The following is a 23054-nucleotide window of genomic DNA, read 5'->3' on the forward strand; positions in this document are numbered from 1 at the left end:
AGAGAGTTGTATTGTCTTGCACAAGGAGCCCCAAGTGAGGGACACTTCTTGAAAGAATGTCCCTGGGGCTGAGGTCTGTGCTGCTCTTGCTGCAGCTCTGAATTAGCATCCGATTGTCTCTCCGCATAACAAGCACTCCTGAATGTTTTAAAATAGCTGCAGCTCTCTGAAGTTGTGACCTTCCTCACCATGAACAATGTAATATGAAATCAACACAGTGTCTCCTGTTAATAATGAACAAGAAATGTCTTCTTATCTTTTGGATTGGACCTCTATGGATTTATGGAAACCATACAGAAAATTCTCAAGTTTGTGTGCAACTCAGGTGACTGGGAATTACCAGTAATGGCTGGCCACCTACACTCTCTGATTATACACTTGTCTGGTTCCTGTAAAGTTTCTCCAGAAGGAAGGTGATGGAGACTTGTAACACTCTGCATAGTGGGAGAGAGTTGGTAGAGAGAAGTTTTCCCTCCCTCTCAATGATAGTACCAGAAATAACTCAATGACTACTGGGAGATCTAGTACAGACCAGAGGAGATACTTCTTCACATCGCACCTAACTGATCTGTGGAATTTGTTGCTGCAAGGTGTGGTGATGGGTACCAGCTTGGAAGGCTTTAAAGGTGGATCAGATAAATTCATGGAGGACAGGTCTGTTGATGGCCATTAGTCATGATGGCTATATGCCACTTCCAGGTTCAACAGCAGTAGTTGTCTGAATGCCTGTCAAAGGGGAGCAATGGTGGAAGAGAAGTACAGGTGGTCCTGTGTTAGCTATGATTTTGGCAGTGGTGTCACTAGGGTTCGCGTCACCCGGTGCGGGATGCCAGCACGTCACCCCCCCATGCAGTGGGTAGGGCAACACCCCAGGTGGTGGGCGTGGTGATGTACCATTACTCCACCCCCATTGGTTTTTTGGTTGTACCTTATGATAGAACAAATACAGAACACATTCTGCATGAAATTACGCATTGATTGATATATAACATGATGGAATTATTCCTTCAAACTGTGATTTTAGTGATTTTGGTCACTAGTGGTGTCACCCCCCCCAGGTGTCAACTTACTAACACCTTATTGCAGCAGTAATCAAACTTTTAGCACTGGGACCCACTTTTTAGAATGACAATCTTTCCAGGACCCACCAGAAGTGATGTCATGGTGGAAGTGACATCATCAGGCAAATTAAAATGAATACGAATAAATAATTAAAGTAAAACAAATAATTAAATAAGCAGAAGCCAGCCCTGTTCCACCAAGTGAATGTCCTCTGTAGCCTGCCTGCAATAACATCCCCCTCCAAAACCAGTAAGGTTTTCAGCCCTACCCAGTGCCCATTTCAATTTAAGAACTTCTGTTTAAACCAGATCACTGTCAGGATCCACCTGGCTTTGCAAGTCTCAAAAAAGTTCACATCAGCTGAAGCCTCTGTTTTGATCCTTTTTAGTGGGGGGAGGGAGGGGGAGGCTGCCTTCTGGAATATTTGTTGAGCTCCAGTTCCATCAGATCAGGACCATTCTGGTGGCTTCACATTCCCCTTTGCCTGGCCTGACCACCAGCCAAGCCACATTTGCTTACTCGTGAGTAAATGTGACCGTGAGGCTTAGTTTTGCTTTCCATAAGGCTCAATACATTTGTCTGCTTGGAGGGAGGGACTTCCTTCTCAGGTGTTTTTTTGGGCTGCATTCATTGGATCAGAACCATTCTGGTGTCATTGGATTCCTCTCAACCTGCCCTTTCCAACGGACTAAGGCAAGTTCTCCTACTCGCGAGTGTGATACGGCTCAGTTTCACTTTCCATAGGGTTCCATGCATTTTTTTGTTCTCTGGTTTTTTGGCCATAACTTTTGATAGAAAGGAGATATTTCACTCTGGTTTTTTGCATTGTGTTCTGCTCGAAATTCTGTATTCAGTGGGATATAATATGATGGGGTTACGCCTAACCACCGCGATTTTAGCATGTCACCCCCCAGTGTGCGTCACCCCCCCGTGTGTGTCACCCGGTGTGGCCCACTCCCCCTGCACCTCCCTAGTGATGCTACTGGGTTTAATTATCTACAGTTTTCATCATCCATGAGTTCTGAACCTGTGGGTGGGCACCTGGACCTTCCAAACGCAACTGGAAGTGTTTTGAGGGTGTTTTTTCAGAGTCTTTTGAGGGCTGGGGAGGCGACCCTCAGAATGCCAATTTTGGGCAGAAAAAACAATTCAGGGGAAACTGGAAAGGACGTTTTTATGCCCTTATTGGGCATTTTGAGGCTTGGGGAAGCTGCACAGGGCTGTGCAGTCTCCCTGGCCCTCTGGACACCCTCTGGATGTGACTGGTGCACAGCTCTGGTTGCGTTCGGAGGGGCCAGGTAGGATCCTAATTGGTGGATTTAATCATCTGCAGATTTCGGTATCCATGGGGGTTCTGGGAATGGAACCCCCACAGATAATGAGGGCTGTCTGTGTGTCTTTCTCTCCTACTTGTGGGCTTCCTATAAGTATCTGATGGGGGCAGTGTGGGAAACAGTGCTGGATTAGATGGCCTTTTGGCCTGATCCAGAAGGGCTTTTCTTTTTTTTTGGTATTACTCAGTTAAAGTTTAATGTCCCCAAACTAAACTATAGCAAATTTTAGAATTACCCCACTTAATAAATATTTACTACTGATATTATTTGATAGGTATATCGCGTATCTCAAAAAGCCAATAATTTTGCTGCAGGATTCCTGATATCGAAATTACTGTTGTGTGCAGTGACCAATAGATAGATTAATTCTTAAAAAAAAATTTCATTATAACCAGCAGACTATAACTCCATATCCCAGTGTGAGGATGGTGGCAGCTGTCATTGCTACAACCCTAGGGGTCTCCTTCTCCTGTTTTGGAATTGCATGGCTCTCCTGTGCAAGAGAGTTACACAGGTGTGTGGGGTGTGCTGGCTTCCTTTCCTCCTTCCGCAGGGAAAACTTCACCTCCAGGTGGTTCTGGTAGGCATCGGGGGATGGGCACACAGAAAATTGCATGAACCCTTAACCAGAATTACTAAGGATTTAGTAAACAGTAGTACAAATGAAAAAGGAAGGAGCTTCTTGGTCCCCCTACCAAGTTACTTCACCCCACATTTGTTGTCTAAGGTCCCAGTTCTAACTAGCCTTTGTGGTGACATAAAGGCATGTACAACAGTGTACAGGCTTTTCCAGTGTTGCAAAGAGCACAATGCTGGCTGCCATTTTGGGAACGCTGGTGCATATGGTGGCGGCAGCCCTGGCACTTTGCTGTAGAGGGCACTTTGCTGCACTGAGACAGAATAACTGTTGCAGATGATGGGTATAACAGGAAGAGGAGAGGAGGAACAGGGGAGTTGCTGGGTGGAAAGGGTGGGAGGCAGAATGGGGTAGGGAGGGGATGGTTCCTTATGGCACAACTTCTGCTAGATCCTAACGATTCTCTCTCCCTCACTCTCCTTGGACCTGCTCCAGTAAAATGACTGGTGCAGATTCAAGGAGACCCATTTGGGCAGTGGAGGCTTGGCCCAGGGCAAGGGAGTAATTGTTCCATTTCCTTGAGACCTTTGCGACTGCTGCCCTGCAGGATTTGAGGCAGGTTTAGTTGAGATTGGGCTGTGAGTCCCACAAGTTAGATGGAGGCTCTTTGCACAGGGAGTAGTTCAGGGAAAGGCCTTTGGGGATGGCTGAGTATTCAGACTGATGTACTGGCTTATGTATCATTTCACTGAGGTCTGTGGCTGAATGAGTTTGGAAGTGCCTTTGGGATCCCTTACCCCAGGTTTGGAAATGACGCAGGTGTAGGGATTGCAGCAACTGCTTCTCCAGCCTTCTCGGGGCCTTTTTTGCCTGTCTCTGACCTTTTCCTCCTTCCTGTTTCACATTTGTCCCTCGTCCTCTGTTCCCCAGTGTGGCATTCCTACTTTCTCTTTCGTTCCTCTCATCTCCTCCTTTTCGCCTTCTCTGTTTCTCCTTCCTTCATTCCCCTCTTGCCTCTCTCCCCTGTCTGTTCCAAAGCTTGGCCTTTGGGGCTCCAACCACACCTTCCAGCTTATTGCCATCAGCTGACATCTCCCCAGCTGGAAATAGATGACAGCCAGTGACGTCAGATTGGCAGCTTCTCCTCATTGCTGTGACAGGGTTCCACAGAGCACCAGCTGTCACAGTGTGTTTGATAAAATGGGGGCAGAAATAGAATAGGGAAGGAGTAGGCAACAGTATCTTTTTATCTGCAGTAGAGCAAAGTCAGGATTATGATGCATTGCTCTTGTGCTGTAATAATGTGCTGTGATTCTTCTCCTTTGTGTTGTTCTGATTGCCAGGTATTGGCGTCGAAACTTGGGCATGCAAGTTAGATATGTGAACTATGACGACTACCAGTTTTGCTATTCCTCTCGAGGGAGACCAGGCCACAGACCCTCTATCCTCATGTTGCATGGATTTTCAGCTCACAAAGATATGTGGCTTTCTGTAGTCAAGGTACACTTTCATTTCTCTGGTACTAAAAAAATTCCACTTTGGAGAAATAATTCTTTGCTCTATGGTAAGTTGTGACTGAGAGCTTATTCATACATTACTTTTACAGTGTACAGGCTTCTCCCCAGGGCTGGCCTTCGGGCAGTTGGGCCAAATTGGGACCCATGCTTTCGAGGCACCCTGCTGCCTCCAGCTTGCTCTGTAACTGTTGCTCCAGCTTGGAATTGTCCATCCCAAGGTGCGGCGAGTGGAGTGCTGCTGTGTGTGGCTTTTCTGCCTTCCCCTGGGTCTGAACGGCCCAAAGCGTGTCTCCTGGAAGCAGTTGGTGGTGATGTTATCATGTCACCACCACCTACTTCCAGGTGCAGTGCTTTGCAATGGGGCACCATCGGCCCTGCGCTACGTTCATCCAGGTGAGGGGGGAGGTTCAGGGCCCCCCACAAAAAAGTTTAGCATTTGGCCCCGTAGCTCCTAAGGCCGGTCCTGTTTCTCCCCTGTATCCACAGGTCCCATATCTTCGGTTTCATCTGCAGGTCGCAGATCTCCCCATTGTGCTCATGTTACGCCGCTCTTTGTTTGCAAATGTTTTGCAAACAGAATCTTTTTGGAAACGGAAGCAGACAGCTGAATGCTAGACTCATAGCCGCTAGAGGAGGCAACAGTGAGAATACTTACAGGAAGCAGAGTCTAGCGTTCTCACTGTCTACCCGCTTCCTGGTTTAGCCATTTACAGCAATGGCAGCAGTTGGAAACTTGCTTACATTGCCTCTTGATTGTTAGCTTTGGTAAAGACTCTCCTCCAGACTAACCACTTGGTGCTTTGCTTTCTTCAGTTCCTCCCGAAGAACCTACACTTGATTTGTGTTGACATGCCTGGTCATGAGGGCACCACTCGGTCATCCCTAGATGACTACTCAGTCTATGGGCAAGTGAAAAGAATACACCAGGTAAAAACTCCAGAAGTGGTTCAGCAAACTGTTTGGCTATTTTTTCTATCCTCCTTTCTTGAGTGCATGGGCTTGCTCTTAAGCTACTTGCTCTGAAGTGGCTAGAAATTTGATAGGGAAGAGTTTTGTGTGTGTCCCCTTTTACAAGACTAGATTGTGTGTCCTCAGAGAATGGAAGATGTATTATGGCAGAACCCCAGAGTTATAAAGCACTGTTTGAACAGAGGGGCTTTGTAAGCTCTCGTACATTCTTATTTAGCAACAGACATTCTAGCTTTATTCTTCCAATCCAGTTTTCTGAAGGTTTAGCATAATCAATGACCTAGATCAGGGTGTCCAAACTTTTTGGCAGGAGGACCACATCATCTCTCTGACACTATGTTGGGGCCAAATTAATTTACGTTTCAAATTTGAATACATTTACATAAATGAATATATTAGAGATGGAACTTGTATGAATGAATGAAGGACTTGCTCAAGGCCTATAGGCCTATTGCTCAAGGACTTGCTCAATAAAAGTCCTTGTACAAAGCAAGGCTGGCCTTTCCTTTGCTGCCACTGCTGCATCACAGATGTGAAACAGCAAGCAGTGGAGGGAACCCTCGTCCCACAGCTCATGTGAGAAGTCAAACAGTCATCTTCATGCTGAAAGCAGTTGCTTTGGGCCAGGATGGGCTCCAACAAGTCTCCGGAGGGCCAGAGACTCATTGGAGACTGGGGTCTCCCTGCGGGCCAGATTGTGAGTCCCTGAGGGCTGCAAGTGGCCCCCAGGCCGGGGTTTGGGCACCCCTGACCTTGATTATCACACCTTGACTGTGTATTCCATAAGCTAAGGATGTCAAAACTCGTTTCATACAGCGGGCTGTGCAGCATTTATGTTCTGCCATGACCCTGAAGTGTTCAGGGGCATAGCAGAAGTGTATCAGTTCTGGACAGTCAGCTCTACTGCTGTCATAGAAAATGAGAGTCTCGCAGAAGGAAGATATCACTGAGGAGGAAGGAAATGATCCTTTGCGAAGGACTCATTCCTTCGGTGATGAAACTATCCAAACAAATGTCATACGTTAGGAGCTGGGTCATTGCCAAACAAGGGGGACACATTTTACAGTCCCACAGTTAAGAAAGCATGTTGGTGATCCTTGTGGCACTGAATTTCCTGCAACCTAGCTTGGTTTTGCATTTAAATTCTCTAATCCAGTGTTTCTCAAACTGTGGGTTGGGACCCACTGTGTGGGTTGTGAGCCAATTTCAGATGGGTCCCCATTAATTTCAATAGTTTATTTTTAATATACTGTATTAGACATGATGGTATCATAGTATGTGACTGCATTTGGGGAAATGTTACAGACCTGTACGTTTAACAAGCTACTATGATTATTCTTTCAACCATGATAGTAAATGGGACTTACTCCTGGGTAAGTGTGGGTAGGATTGCAGCCTAGTATTGTTAAAAATTTCCCCGCTTGATGACATCACTTCTGGTGGGTCCTGACAGATTCTCATTCTAAAAAGTGGATCCCGGTGCTAAATGTGTGAGAACCACTGCTCTAATTGCTTCCAGTGTAGAAATTGCTGCCCTGTGGTGTACTAATTATATTTGCCCTTTTGATTTTTCCCCCTAGTTTGTTGAATGCATCAATCTGAACAGAAAACCCTTTCATCTAATTGGGACTTCCATGGGTGGAAATGTTGCTGGTGTTTATGCTGCTGAGTACCCAGCAGAGATCTGCAGCTTAAGTCTTGTATGCCCTGCAGGTGAGTGAGGAACTCTGATCCACCCCACCCCCACCCCCACCCCGGGAACAGGTGGGATGTGCACCCAGGCCCCATGAATTACATGCTGGAGTTATATTTTGTGTTGGCATGGAGCTTCTTGGGCTGTTATAATCTGCCTTTGCTTCAGACAGGAACTTAAACTAATTAGTAGTGGAATTACACATTATATGAAACATGTGCCTGCTGCTGGAAATGTCAGCTATGTGTTTAATTTCCTCTCCCACACCATCACACCTAGGATGACATATGCACATCTTGACATCAAGGTATGTGATCCCATCACCTTCCCCTGTGGCAGTAATGATGGATGGAAAAATGCACAACATCGTGGCACCAGGTTACAGATCATTTGTCCTAGATGTTACAGGGAAGGGAGAGTGACATTTAAGCCCGTAGTTGCTATTTTCTATTGGTTAAATGTCAAGTGTGTACATGGAGGTAGTATAGGGTAGTATCGTGACACTGGTTTTCTTGTGATTTAGATAGGGGAAAAAAAGACATCACTTCTTGACAGGATTATTGGAGGAATTAACATCAGTGCAGACACACACACACACAGCGCCAATCTTGTCGAAAACTGTCTAATGGCTGCGTTCATTTTGAATCTTAGCATGCAGTTGTTCTTGTCCTTTATTGCAGGGTTGAATGCCACAGAGAGCAAATTTGTTAAGCAGTTGAGGGAGCAGAATGAGAGTATGGACAGGATTCCATTAATCCCATCCACCCCTGAAGAAATGGCGGACATGTTAAAACTCTGCTCTTACGTCCGCTTCAAAGTGCCCCAGCAGGTAAGACGTGTGAATTGCTAGGGCGACTTTAGTTGTTAGGAAGTATCTTCTGAGCAGAGGCCTACTGCTACCGTAGTAAATCTTTACTATATTGTATGTGGAAAATGTCCCAAACAGGTTGGCATGTAGTCGTTCTGTGGTAGCATTGTCTCATTTTCATTTGGAGGCTATGAGACTTCTCTCTTGTTGGGAACCCTTCCTTTTTCACAACGGATCAGTTTTCAAAAAGCTGGGATGACAGAGAGCAGTCATATTTTTAAAGTCTTTTTATGTTATGTTTGTGTAAAGAATTGGCACGATGCAGCTTAAAAAAATGTGTCATGCAAAAAATATCTATTTATACTGGCCCTTACTTGGAACAACACAAAAAAGCTCTTCAGTCATGAGTCAAGTACACAGATTGTAAGAATTGCAAATATCAGGTTGACTCCAAAGAAAATGAATCCTTACTAAGGGGCCAATCCTAATGGCCCATAGTGCCAGCACTGACCTCCAGCACCTGCGCTTGGTGTCGTAAATATGGCATGAAGCACATTTATGGCACCGCAGGAGAAGGGAGAGCTGGCGCTGGGTGCAGTGCTGGAAGGACACCAGCCAGTGGTGAGTAGCACTGCCGGTCGATGGTGAGGCTATTTGGGGCTGGGGGAGGATGGAATGAGGGAGAGGCCAAGTCAGGAGGTGGGTGGATGACACAGGCCTCCTCATCTGGATACTATCCTCTGGGTTGGGCTTTTCAGCCTGACATGGAGGTTCTCAAGTCTGCGTTGGCAAAATAGCTGGTGCAGACTTGAGAAGTTCCATTGTGGGGCCTGGGGCTTCCCCAAGGAATCCTCCGGCAGCTTCCCCGTGGCTGCGGGATACAGTGGTAGCCATTTTGGCCCCTCTGTTCCTCCTGATGCTGGGAACCATAAGAATAGGCTGTCAGTCTCATTAAACCTAATGAGATTTAAGTTAGTCACAATTAAGTTGTCTCCATTAATTCATTGGTCCTTGGCAGGATTCACTTTCTTTGGAGACAATCCATCACATATTTGTAGACTTTCTATTAGCCTTCTGATTTCTGAGCCTTTCAGCCATGGATCCTTCTCCAGACATCTTAGATTTTGAGATAATTTTCTAACCAATCCTTCCCCCATGCCTGGGAGAATATCAGTCAGTTCAGTAGTTTCAGGTAGTTATGGGAGTAATCCAGCATGCTCCATTATACTTGTGGGAGACTTAAATTTTTCCATTGGATGATATTCCCTTTTCCTAAGTATTAATTCTCTCGTTTCTCCCCCCCCCCCCCCAACTTTTGTTCTGAACCTTCTTTAGCAACAGTGCGGGTGTTTGTGCAGCTAGTGAATTGTGCCAAAAGACATTTGAGAGAGAGAGAGAGAGAGAGAGAGAGAGAGAGAGATGTGTGAAGGAAGTGATGTTTGTGCTATTGTGAAAAATCAGGTTCCTTACAATATTTGTGAGGAAATCTGACTTTCCTTGTGAAAGCTGGAATATGTAGGATTGTGTAGGTCATCCATGCCAACTGCTAAATGAAGTGGCTAGAATGAGTTTGTTTTTCTTGTACAGTACCAAATGCTTTTTTTCCTGCCTCAAGCGATCTGACTGAGAATTCCAATTTTTCTGTGTGGAAGATACTTTTCCTTTCTTCCCTGTGGGCATAAAGCTCCTTTTTTGGTTAGTAGCTCTCATTCTGTAGCAGCACAAAAGAGCCTTCTTTCCCAAGGGTTTCTTGCAGCAGCCTCTTGCTGCCATGTTCCTCCAAATCAGTTTACCCCCTTAATTGCCTTACATAACACATGAACTGAATGCTCAAATATTCAAGAGTCTGATTGTCACCATGGGTTTTGTTATGTGCCCAGAAAGTGGTGCCTTGTGCTACCTCCTCTGAAAGAGAGGGCCAGCAGAGGAAAGCGTGTGCCTCTTCTGTTCTCCTCCTAATGTGCACTTGTGTATTTGCAGATTCTTCAGGGCCTTGTTGATGTTCGCATCCCACATAATGACTTCTATCGAAAATGTAAGTGTCTGGCATTCTTCTCTCCTGGGCCCTGATTGAGGGCTCCTCCAGATGGCTCTCACTTTGGGGATTGGAATTTGCATTTGAACACGTCTGTTCTCTGAAGCCCACATATGCAAAGAGCTTCAGATGTTTGTTTGCTTCTCTCCTCTTAGTTCCAGCACAGATGTACAGCACGCCCTCTTGTCTGTGCAGGTTGACCCACCCTGCTGATCCATCTATATGTGGATTTTGGCATCTGTGGGGGTTCCAAGAATGTTGTACTGTATATACAACTTAATACTGTATGTTTCTAAACCCCAGAGCAGTTGCCAATGGCTTGTTGCTGCCTTTGCTTGTCAACAATGTTTCTGGAAAACTTGAAACATTTGTACAGTAGAAGCCAAAGCCATACCCATTCTCAATAGAACGAGAGTGATGCTTCTGCCTGTGTTTATAGGCAAAGATTTTCCAGGGTTGCAGACCAGGAGCCTTTCCAAGACCTGTCTGGAGATGCCAGGGATTGAACTGCCTGTTAAGCATATGCTCTGCCACTGAGCTACAGTCCAATTCTGCTACTGTGTTACAGGAAAAGAGGAGATAAATGGTTTTTGACATCTGCCCTACATCAAGTATCTCATCTTTCCTGTCCCTGGAAGAAAGGGCACTCACCAAAAGCCCCTTCCATGCATTCCTTGAGCCTAGCAGGTTTTCTTTGGTTACTTTTGTATCATGGAACTTGGTCAACTTGTACTTACCTTTTCACTGACACATGTGGGTTTTGTCTTTTGAGGAAGAAAATTGAGTGAATGATTAAAAATTTGGTTACTGTACTTGGAGTTCAACTTGTGGTAGACTAAAAATTTTCCCCTTTCTCTCCGGGAAAGTGTTTTTAGAGATTGTAGGGGAAAAGTCAAGAAGCAGCCTTCATGACAACATGAGCAAGATCAAAGCTGTGACACAAATCATCTGGGGAAAGCAAGACCAGGTACATTGGCTGACTTGGTTTTTGCATTTGTTCCTCCTAAGTGGAAAGGGATGATAACGAAGTGCTGCCTTGTGCATCTGTTGTGGCATGAGCTTTTGTGGACCAAAGCTAGTTTCTCCAGATCCAAGATTTTATATCTTTACGGCTAAAGATTGCCGTAAATTGTTTTTTTAATGTATTTTTAAGGTGTTTGTAAGCCGCCTTTTGTGCCCGCTAGGCAAAAAGGCGGGGTATAAATTAATAAAATAATAATATAAAGTATCCAGCCAGTGCTATTGTTGTTTTTTTCTGCAATGTAACAGGCAAGAACAAAAGATCCACTTTGGTTTGGATTTGTTGCTATGGGAGACTGGAGATGATAGCAGAGAAAAGAATTGTCCTGCTCTACAGCATCATACAGGCTTCCAGCCCTTTTATCGAGCTCTTCAGTGTCCCATTCATTTCAATGGTGGCAGCAGAACTGTGTGCACTTGGGGACATGTATGCAGATCTGCTGACTCAACTGCAATGAATGGTACTACCCTTTTTGATGAAGGAGCTCCATGTGTGACTTGGAACTCCCAAGCTGTACAAAATTGTCTGCTTGAGTTAAATGGGTATTAGTGGACGAGGGAGGTGAGTGTTGCAGTGAACACCAGCTCACCCAGAGTGCCATTTGTGTTTTGAGAGAAGATACCATTAACACCAGATCTGTAGTTAATGAGAGAGGCGTTGTCATGACAACTGAAAGGAAGAGACATTGTTCTATGTCGACTTGCTAACAGTATTAAGTGAACAAAATGAAAAAATGCAACTGCAGGAAGGAACAGGGGGAGTGTGAAGAAATAAGCAGTGAGTAGGAGGGAATAACGATGTATTGAGGTAGACCTGGATAACAATGTGGTTCAGTCAGATGTTTGGAAACGCTCGTAGGTCTAGGAAAAGCGTATCCATGGCAGGTCTAGTAACTCGAAATTGGGCCTCTTGCATATATATTGCATATACATAACTGCATATGTATTCCTGGAGGCTCCATGCATGTGCCAATGGCTCCTGGATGCTCCACTGGAGCAGGTAAGGGGGCAATTTAGGGAAGGATTGAGCAGGGAGCAGGTCAACCCAGGGGTGGGAGGGGGAGGATCTCGGTAGCAGCAGCAGTGGATATCAAGATCCTATCTGCCTTTCCTGGCCTGGACCTGCCCCTTGAGGTGCCTTGGCCAGCTAAATAGCTGGTCTAGGTCTGAGGAAACCCTTTGGTGGTCAGGTGGCCTACCAGGAGTTTAGTAAAAAAGATTTTTAGTTACATCTCCTAGGCTGATTCTCCCCCCCCCCCCCACAGCATGCAGTGTGTGCTCCAGCAGCACTGTTGCATAGCATAAGTCGGTGGGGGATAAGATTGGGCCATGAAGCAATTTTCTTTCAGTTTGTCAAACTACATTTAAAAACGAAATATCCTGTCCTCAAGAGCAAATTTGTATTACAGTTCCAGCCTTATTAAATGTTTTTTTTGTAGTGCAACCTTCACCAAATTCTGTGATATAGCATTTTTTCCATAGAGATTACTTCCTTTCTTCTTGTTTTTCTGTCATCTAGGTACTGGATGTATCAGGGGCAGATATTTTAGCAAAGGCAATTCCCGACTGTCAAGTGCACATCCTGGAAAACTGTGGACACTCTGTAATCATGGAGCGACCCAGAAAGACAGCAAAGCTTCTCTTTGAGTTCTGGACAACAGTTCAGAATGCGGAGAACAATAAGAAACTGGCTTGAACTTTCAGTCTGGACTTGAACCCTTAAGCTAGATGTTTCAGCTGAGACACAACACTACTAGTTTAATACATTCTCAGGGAACTTGTACAGAACTTGGTGATTGTGCCAAAATCCCTGAAGAAATCAGAATAATTGATATGTTTAATTTGTAAGCTTGTCAGTGCAGTGGGTTTATGGGATACTGAGCGATTTATGGCATACTACAGGAGTGTGTGGCATTGATAAAGTCCAATAAATTTCACATTATCCAGATATAATAATAATAATAATAACTTTATTTTTACCCCACCTTTCTCCCCGAAGGCACTCAAGGCGGCTTACAACAGATTAAAAACATAATTTAAAAACAAATAAAAACATATTAACACATCATTAAAAAACAGTCAGAATAAAAAATAGGTAAAAAGAGCATAGAGCAGCAGCAAGTCATAAAAGAATCAGGCCTGTAAAAAATATTAAAAGATATTTCGGAATAGTAAAAGACCCATCAGGTCTATGACTTGACAGTATTATTAGTTTACCTCCAAGTGCTTTTCCATTTAGTTTTGGTGACATTTTCACAAATTTTAATTTGGTTGTCCACTATTTTGTTGAACACTGCATGTTGGCTATCTCTCTTCTGATTTTCTCTTGCCAAAATGCTCATTTTCCCGTTTTTTTCTTTTGGTTTTGGTTTGGTCTCTTGTCGGTTTTGGTTTACTGTAAACTGTAATCAGGAAAGGAAAAAAAAACTGGAAGAGGGACTGATCTTTCTGACTTGTTGCAAGGCTTCTTGAATTGCCTGGAAAATGTGTACACTACCTTTTCATTGGGCTTTATCTACAGCATTCATAGAAAATAAATATCGCTTTGTTAATATGACCTAAGGTCAGAAAATTCTGTATCATGGAATGCACTGGCAGCTCCTAGGTTTATACTGCTATGTTATGTGATCTGGCATCAGGACTGTAGGTGTCAATGATATTCTTTTAAAAATCATATAGGGAATAACGGTGAGAAGCAAAACTCCATAGACTGAGAGCCAAGGTATGTTCCTACCTCTTAGTATATCTGGCTTTGCATGATATGCAGCTGTTACACCAAGATTTGGATGATCCAGATGTTTGCTAAAGTGCTGTTTATGTAGCTCATTAATTTATGATTTCGGCAGTAGAGGAAGGGAACACATAAAGCTTTAATGGTAGGAAATTTCACAGAATGTGCAACCCTGCAGTGTTTACACTGATTTATTATGAATGAGTTCTTGTATCCCTTGGTGGCTCCTTTTTTTTTTTTTTTTTTTAAGTATGTACTGCCTTAATAGACTGTAATGCTGAAATACTGGTATCATCTGGCCTATTGTGGAATGTTCTATGGTTGTGGTATTTGAAACAACTTTCCAAATAGCTGGTTTAGTGTTTCAGGCTTAAGGGTCAGTTCACTGATGGCAAAACACATACCCACAAGCACTGGTTTAGTGCTAGTGAAACCAATGACACAACACTGGACTTAAATGATTAGCAAATCATTCCCTGTGAAAAGTGATCTTTCTGTACTGTTAATAAACAAAGTGGAGCCATTTCTGGGACCATTTTCTTTTTCATCTCGATGGGACTTGATCCAAGCAATAATAATGTTTGAAGAGAGATGCACATGATATGATCAAATTCAGGTTAGAGTTGGGACGAGCTGTTTTCTCAGCTCATTTCTTAATTATTTGTTCTGCTGAGTATTTTGATGTACATAATTTAGGCCCAAAACCTAACCAATTTTCCAGTGCTGGCATAGCTGTGCTAATGGGATGTGTGGTGTATCCTGCAGTTGGGTGGCAGTAACAGAAGTTTCCTCAAAATAAGGGAATGTTTGTTCCCGTACCTTGGAGCTGCATTGCCCTTATGACAGTGCTGGAAAGTGGGTTAGGATTGCGCCCCTAGTTTCTTAATGAATTCTGTGAATTCTGTGATTGGTACTGTCTTGGGTGGAGGTCTGGGGCTGTATAATGGATGAAATGTGTAACAATAAAATATAATTAGGGTACTCTGAAGGCTTGTCTGGTTACCACACTCTTGTCATGTGAATGATTTATTAATGAGAAGTAGTATACGCCTTGGCAGAATGCATTTTTGTTCAAGTGTGTTGGTACCAAGCATAGAAAAGAGCAAAAGGTGTTTCTTTCTGGTTATTTGCACTTCTGTCCAGTAGCAAGTCTTAGCTGAATGAAATTTCTGCATAAAAATCAAAAAGCCATACTAGTTACATCTTGTTAACTGATGCTTTTTTTTGTGTGTGGCGATGGCACCTGAAAAATTATTCACACTTAGAAATATGTAGTCAACATTGTTACTAAGTTTTGTAATCCATTTGCATTTGTTAATGGGTATCTTGGGCTGTGGGCCTGTCGCGTGTGCACTTCAGAGCATCTTAATAAGTGGATCCGTCCCGGAATACAGAATGGATTACAGATTGCAGCCGTTGAGGAACTTTTTGACACACTGAATGGAGACTTTGGTTCCTGCTGTTCTTTTATCGTGAACCACTGAGTTCACTGGGACTGTGTTCGTTTGTAGGTTTGATGCTTTTGTCCCAGTTTTAGGTGCTGGCTGTATTTGAATTTGAAGTTGTAAAATCTTCTGATCTGTAAGGATTCTGCAGAATGTTTAAATTTGCCTTTATGACCGTCATAAAACTCCCTTGCAGCTTGCTTTCGAATATGATGCACAGCATTCCCTTGTGTCAGAGCCATTTGTCCCAGTGGGGAGTTTGTCTTTTTTCTTTTTTTTTAATTTGAGAAGATTCAGAAACTGCTTTTCATCAAAGAATTGCTTGCTTGTTTTCCTTACAGGTGTAGATACAAATGTGGAGACTGGTATCTTCATGCATATGAAACTAGTGGCGACAGAGGGGGGTGTTTTCCGCCCTCCCTTCCATGGATTCCAGAAGTTCATAAATTGTTGTATACAAAAGGACCCAATTAAAATTTAATTGAAAGAAAAAAGTCTAGTTTCTTTTGTGTTTTGTTTTGTAGTTCATATTCAGATGAGGAAATAAAACTAATAATAGCCTCAAAATATTATCTGTATTGATAATGCTGTAGTGCTTACCTGAACGACCAGTGAACAGTGGCTATAGGGTTTGTGTATATGTGTGCTTTTCTCTACTCTGCTACTCCCTGTCTGTCTAATTTCATGTCTGTGTAGTCTTGAGTAAACAGTTCTCCTAGGGCGCAATCCTAACCAACTTTCCAGCAGTAGCATAGCTGTTTCATTGGGGCATGTACTGCATCCTGCAGTTGGGGGGCAGTCATGGAGGCCTCCTCAGGGTAAGGTAATGCTTGTTCCCTTACCTCAGAGCTGCGTTGCCCTTATGTCAGTGCTGAAAAGTAGGTTAGGATTGTGCCCCTATACAGCTAAATTGATTAATCATTGTTTAATGTCTCTTCTCTCCCAGGTGAATAAGGTTCAACCTGTTTATGTGGTTAAAAAGCAAGAAAAAACATGGGCAAATATCTCAACAGAGTTATTGAAACCTAGGAATAATGCACACCATAATATATATATAATATATATATATATATATAAAATGTTCTCACACATTTAGCACCGGGACCCACTTTTTAGAATGAGAATCTGTCAGAACCCACCAGAAGTGATGTCATGACTGGAAGTGACATCATTGAACAGGATAATTTTTCACAATCCTAGGCTGCCATCCTACCCACACTTACCCAGGGGTAAGTCCCATTGACTATCATTGTTAAAAGAATATACATAGTAGCTTGTTAAAAGCACAGATCTGTAACATTTCCCCAAATGCAGCCACATACAATGGTAGCATCAAGTCTAATATGTTAAAAATATTGATCTGTAAAAATAATTGATATTGATATTAAAAATAAAGATCTGTAAAAAGAGGCGGAACCCTACCCAGACCTTTTTTGGAAATGGCAGAAGAATTACAGTTGATTGACACATGGAGGACACAATACCTGGAGAAATTATTCAAATTCACATAATTCTTGGTCTAGAATTGATATGTGCTAGGCTTCAATATCCGGTTTAGATGGAACGTTTCAGCCTGAAATTTTACCTAATACATTTGCAGATCATAATCCAATTTTATTAATAATAAAAAATTAAGGAGAAATAGTTGGAAGTTAAATATAACTCATTGGAACGATCAGAAATTTTTGAATCAAGCAAAAACATGGAATTTTTTTTTAAGACCAATTTTCATCCAGAAACTAAAACACAAATTGTATGGGATACGAGTAAAGCATTTTTTCGAGGATTAGCAATAAGAAATGCAGCAAAACAAAGAATTGAACAAGAGAAGAAAACTAAAGATCTTATACAAAGATTAGAGAAAGGTGAAATGGAATTACAGAAAGAACCTACAAATCAAAGAATTCAACAAAAGATTAAGAAGATAAAACATGAAATTAAAATAATGCAAACGCAGGAGATGGAGAAGAAATTGAAAATGGCAAAACAAAATTTTTGAAATAGCAGAAATGGAAGTTTAACAAAGAATGAAAGAGAGAGATTTAGGTAGAGTAAGAAAATATTGGAAGCCTTTTTATGATTGGATAGATAATTTTAGTTAAACAATATTGAGTGTTTAGATAAATTTAAATTATTATAATGGCAAATATGATAGCTTTTGTATTGAAGATTATTGTTGTTGTTTTTTCAGTCGTTTGATTGCTTTTCTTTTTCTTTTTTTTGAATAATGCATGTTGTAATCTAGGGCAATATCCTCATGTGTAACCTGTGTAGTACCTGCCCAAAGTCTAACTCATTTTCCTTTCCTGTATCTGTAATAAAGAAATAAAATACTTAATTAAAATAAAATAAAATATTGAAATCAATGGGGACCCACCTGAAATTGGCTCGCGACCCAACAAGTGGATCCCGACCCACAGTTTGAGAAACACTGATAAATATGTATCTCTTTATAAAATGAGGATGACAATAATAGCTGACCTTTGGCTTTAAAATTTACCTCAGAAAATTCTCCTATGTCTGTTAGACATAGACCTCCTTGCATACCTTCCTTGTGAGATGGTGCACGTCGCTTTTTATTAAGATCAGTAAATGGAGTAACTGGGATCCAGGCGATTAAAAGATTCAGGCATTATTCTCTTCCCTCCCTCCCAGCCAATTTCTTAAAATTCCTTTGGCTATAATGCTGTACTAGCAATCCCTGCCAGAATGCTGAGCTAGATTTTGCATTAAGTGGTCTAAATTGCACTTCCTATTATAGTATGGCATAAATTGTGTCTGCCTGTGGTAATTGACTGATTGTTTGCAAGTTTACAATTAAAATAATTGCAGTGGATTTAATCCTAAACCACTGTTGTCCATATACGCCCTGTTACTCAGGTGCTTAATAATAAGAAACTGACTAACTTTGCCCTAATTGCAGCTCACTAGGAGCAATCCCTGTAAAAGAGCCATTGTTCATCCTCGGCGATTTCAATGCTAGAGTTGGTGCTGATAACAGTTCATGGCCCACTTGCTTAGGTCAGTTTGGCACTGGGAGGATGAACGAAAATGGCCAACGCCTGCTAGAGTTTTGCTGTCATCACGGTCTCTGTGTCAGCAACACGTTCTTCAACACAAAGCCCCAACATAGAGTCTCTTGGAGACACCCAAGATCAAAGCACTGGCACCAGCTCGACCTGATCCTCACCAGACGCTCCAGCCTTCCCAGCATCAAGATCACACGCAGTTATCATGGTGCTGCCTGCGACACTGACCACTCCCTGATGTGCAGCAGAGTGAAACTGCAAACAAAGCAACTGTATCACACAAAAAAGGAAGGAAGACCTCGCATTGATACCAGCAAGACCCGGGATCAGAGAAAAGTGGAGGAATTTGCACAAGCGCTTGAGGAATCTCTTCCAGGCCCGGCCGACGCAAACGCATCCAACAGATGGGAACATTTCAAGAATACCGTTTACAACACCGCCTTGTCCATATTCGGCAAAAAGACCAACAAGGCAGCAGACTGGTTTGAAGCCCACTCTGAGGAGTTGACACCAGTCATTGAGGAAAAGAAGAGAGCTCAAGCAGCATACAAAGCCTGTCCCAGTGAGCGCAACCTGCAGGTCCTCCGAACTGCTCGCAGCAAAGTCCAACAGACTGCCAGGAGATGTGCTAACGACTACTGGCTCCAGCTCTGTTCCGAGATACAGATAGCAGCTGACACGGGCAACATCAAGGGGATGTATGATGGTATCAAGCAGGCCCTGGGTCCAACACAGAAGAAAATTGCCCCTCTGAAGTCTGCCACAGGCGAGGTCATCCAGGATCGGGCGCAGCAGATGGAACGCTGGGTGCAGCACTACTCTGAGCTATATTCCAGAGAAAATGTAGTCACCGAAGAAGCACTGAACAACATTGAGTGCCTGCCTGTGCTGGAGGAGCCTGACAGTGAACCAACCCTAGAAGAACTTCACGTGGCCCTGGACTCCCTTGCCTTTGGCAAGGCACCTGGAAAAGACAGCATCCCTGCTGAAGTCCTAAAATGCTGCAAAGAGATCATCGTCACTGAGCTGCATGAAATCCTCTGTCTCTGCTGGAGAGAAGGTGGAGTACCTCAAGACATGAGGGATGCAAACATCATCACGCTGTACAAGAACAAAGGTGACAGGGGTGACTGCAACAACTACCGCGGCATCTCTCTCCTTAGCGTTGTAGGAAAGCTGTTTGCCCGAGTTGTACTAAAGAGGCTCCAGGTACTTGCAGAGAGCGTCTATCCAGAATCGCAGTGTGGATTCCGAGCCAACAGGTCCACCACTGATATGGTATTCTCCCTTAGACAACTGCAGGAGAAATGCAGGGAACAACGACAGCCACTCTTTATAGCCTTCATAGATCTCACAAAGGCTTTCGACCTGGTCAGCAGAGACGGCCTCTTCAAGATTCTCCCCAAGATTGGATGTCCACCCAGGCTCCTCAGCATCATCAGATCTTTCCACAAGGACATGAAGGGCACTGTTGTCTTCGATGGCTCCACATCAGACCCTTTTGACATCCGAAGCGGAGTGAAGCAGGGCTGTGTTCTTGCACCAACCTTGTTTGGGATTTTCTTCGCTGTCCTGCTGAAGCAGGCCTTTGGAACTGCAACAGAAGGCATCTATCTCCGGACCAGATCAGACGGAAAGCTCTTCAACCTCTCCAGACTGAGAGCAAAATCCAAAGTCCAGCTGAAATGTCTGCGTGACTTCCTCTTTGCCGATGATGCAGCTGTCACTACCCACTCTGCCAAAGATCTCCAGCAGCTCATGGATCGTTTCAGCAAGGCCTGCCAAGATTTTGGACTGACAATCAGCCTGAAGAAAACACAGGTCATGGTTCAGGATGTGGACTCACCTCCCTGCATTACAATCTCTGAGCATGAACTGGAGGTTGTCCATGACTTTGTGTACCTTGGCTCAACGATCTCCGACACTCATTCTCTCGATACCGAGCTAAACAAGCGCATCGGTAAAGCAGCTACCACGTTTTCCAGACTCACAAAGAGAGTCTGGTCCAACAAGAAGCTGAGGGAACATACCAAGATCCAGGTCTACAGAGCTTGCGTCCTGAGTACACTTCTGTACTGCAGCGAGTCATGGACTCTCCGCTCACAACAGGAGAGGAAACTGAGCGCTTTCCACATGCGCTGCCTCCGACGCATCCTCGGCATCACCTGGCAGGACAAAGTTCCAAACAACACAGTCCTGGAACGTGCTGGAATCCCTAGCATGTATTCACTGCTGAAACAGAAACGCCTGCGTTGGCTTGGTCATGTCGTGAGAATGGATGATGGCCGGATCCCAAAGGATCTCCTCTATGGAGAACTCGTGCAAGGAAAGCGCCCTACAGGTAGACCACAGCTGCGATACAAGGACATCTGCAAGAGGGATCTGAAGGCCTTAGGGATGGACCTCAACAAGTGGGAAACCCTGGCCTCTGAGCGGCCCGCTTGGAGGCAGGCTGTGCAGCATGGCCTTTCCCAGTTTGAAGAGACACTTTGCCAACAGTCTGAGGCTAAGAGGCAAAGAAGGAAGGCCCATAGCCAGGGAGACAGACCAGGGACAGACTGCACTTGCTCCCGGTGTGGAAGGGATTGTCACTCCCGGATTGGCCTTTTCAGCCACACTAGACGCTGTGCCAGAACCACCTTTCAGAGCGCGATACCATAGTCTTTCGAGACTGAAGGTTGCCAATACAATACAATAGGAGCAATGAAGGGGATTAATTTTGCGGATTGAAATAATGGCACAGTTAAGGAATACGGTACCCATGTGTGGGACTTGCCTCATGCAACTTGGAGTGTGATGTCACATGGACCTCTGCTTCACCTTCTGTTGATCCAACACTTGACCTTTATACTGTGTTCTGAACTGGCTTTTTTTTTTTGATAGGTGATTTGCATTCTTCAGTGTTCCACTGTGGGACCCTCTCAAGAAGGCATCTCTCATTCTGTGGCCTTTGTGGCCTCTCCTTGATGAGGATATTTCAGTCGGAGAGGAGCAGGACAGCTGCCTGCTTAAACACAGAACTGGTGCTGGATAGAACCCTTAGCCTGTGGCAGCTACCTTCTAACCTTTTCACCCATTTTGTCTTTGCTTGTTGTGAAAATTCTCCTGGTTGCATGGACACCAAATACTTCTTTGCATGAATAAAAGACCTGTGGTTCATTTTGGAATTACTAATGTGTTTGAAACAAAATCAATTTCATCAACACTTTTTAAAGGCAGGTATTATGCCATTCTACTGGTTGTTCCTCTTCAATATATGTGCATTTCATGCTGTCTTTACTCCTCCACAGATGGTTATATGGAGCATCTATGGGCTCATTAGTGTGTTCTTAAAATTAACCAGTATTCTTGAAATGGAAAGTATCAGGTTGATGGATGAAAAATTTCCCTTGGTAGCCACTTCTCTTTACCTGTCAAAGGGCCTTTAAGTCTTGACTGGGTTGTGGCCCCTTCAAATGGGAGAATCATGCAGGCTGCTCTGAATTCCACTCCTGCATAACAGTCTGTTTTGTCCCCAGTACTTGCATCTCATGTGAGTCACAAGTAGGGATTCACCGTCGCATCCTTATGCCTTAGATGACCATGTGCTTGATACTTGTATGCACAGACCCACAGCTGCCCCTCTGAAATGTCTCTAAGTCAATGGGAACCTACATTTATCAAGGGGACTGCAGGTATTCTCTTGGAATGCTTCTATGGCCTTTTATCAGAGGACTTGATAGGCTGGCTTTGTTATGGGTTTGAGGTGAAATTCTGTCCTTAAATGCCCCAAAAGGCTTGGAAAGGTGGCAAAGGGCAAACTAAATGATGCCATGAAATAAAGCCATCATGATTCATTTCACTGAGGTGAATTTGATTTTGAAGACTGTGTGAATAGAAGATGTTGCCTTGTTCTGGGAGCAGCATATTTTTTTTCTGGTGTGGTAAAGAATAAAAAAAGCATTCAGCCTTGTGTGGGAAGTTCAGTAGCTCTTTTCACAGAGATGCTTGTTTTATATTACGTGTGTTTGTGTATGTATGCACATATTTAATACCTACCAATGTGGCATAACTACATGCTTGTGAGATTTGAAGAGAAACTTTCAGAAAGTGCTTTGGGATGCAGTATGTGGGCGTGTGCGTTCATGATTCCATGGCGAAACTGTAGAGGAAAGGAAGAAATTAGACTTCCTTGAGGTTATGTTTTCCTCAGTGTCTGTCTTGGGCTCTTCAGTTCTCAAGGTGTCACTTGAAGTGGGTAGGTGGGCTCCAGTGAAGTGGGCCTCTGCTTTGTTGGATGCTTCCATGGGGGGGAGGAGGGGGCTGACTTGGCCTGTGAGTTTGGTTTCCAGTGTATCCAAAGAATTCATGTGCTGCTTCTTTGTCATGCTCTTTGCAGAGCTGGGCCCTGGCAAATGTATGAATTGGGTCTTAGATCATAATAATATGCTTCTATCACAGACTTGTGCTGGGTTACTTTTAAGTCTGCTGTGGATCCACACATGGTGGCCAGTGCAGATTTTCACTGGTGTCATTGAGCTCCTCATTCCTGATATCATCTAAGCTTGGAGCCAGTCAGTAAATAGAAGAGGATTTCCTTTATACTACCATTATATGATGATAGTGGGAACTAAACAACACATTGTTTGCTATACATTTGGGTCCCCTTGGGTCCCCCAAGAAAGGTGGGATAGAAATATGATAGATAAATAAATACACTAATCCCCCTCAGCAGCCTTTCCAGGAGATTTCTGAAACCTGGTATTAACTACTGCTCTAGAGAGAAGTACAAGAAAAAGCAAGAAGAGAAAGATGAGCTTGTAGTTTTGAGGGTGGTCTTCCTGCTCATAATGAA

The 23054-nt window shown here is 43.7% G+C and overlaps 1 protein-coding gene across 4 annotated transcripts in view; it reads left to right on the forward strand.

Annotated features, from left to right (window-relative positions):
• The window catches only part of LOC136641451 (monoacylglycerol lipase ABHD6-like), a 40227-nt gene extending 24573 nt beyond the window's left edge, over positions 1-15654 (forward strand). For 2 of the 4 annotated variants that reach the window (XM_066617247.1, XM_066617248.1), the window contains exons 3-9: positions 4317-4473; positions 5304-5417; positions 7040-7172; positions 7833-7981; positions 9941-9995; positions 10862-10962; positions 12535-15654. In XM_066617247.1, the coding sequence (XP_066473344.1) occupies positions 4317-4473; positions 5304-5417; positions 7040-7172; positions 7833-7981; positions 9941-9995; positions 10862-10962; positions 12535-12711 (886 nt within the window). In that variant the 3' untranslated portion in view covers positions 12712-15654. The remainder of the gene's footprint in view (positions 1-4316; positions 4474-5303; positions 5418-7039; positions 7173-7832; positions 7982-9940; positions 9996-10861; positions 10963-12534) is intronic. The other 2 variants (XM_066617249.1, XM_066617251.1) reach the window with 2 other exon arrangements.
• The last annotated feature ends 7400 nt before the right edge of the window (positions 15655-23054 follow it).

Source organism: Tiliqua scincoides, chromosome 2 (assembly GCF_035046505.1).
Source record: "Tiliqua scincoides isolate rTilSci1 chromosome 2, rTilSci1.hap2, whole genome shotgun sequence".
Classification (NCBI taxonomy): domain Eukaryota; kingdom Metazoa; phylum Chordata; class Lepidosauria; order Squamata; family Scincidae; genus Tiliqua; species Tiliqua scincoides.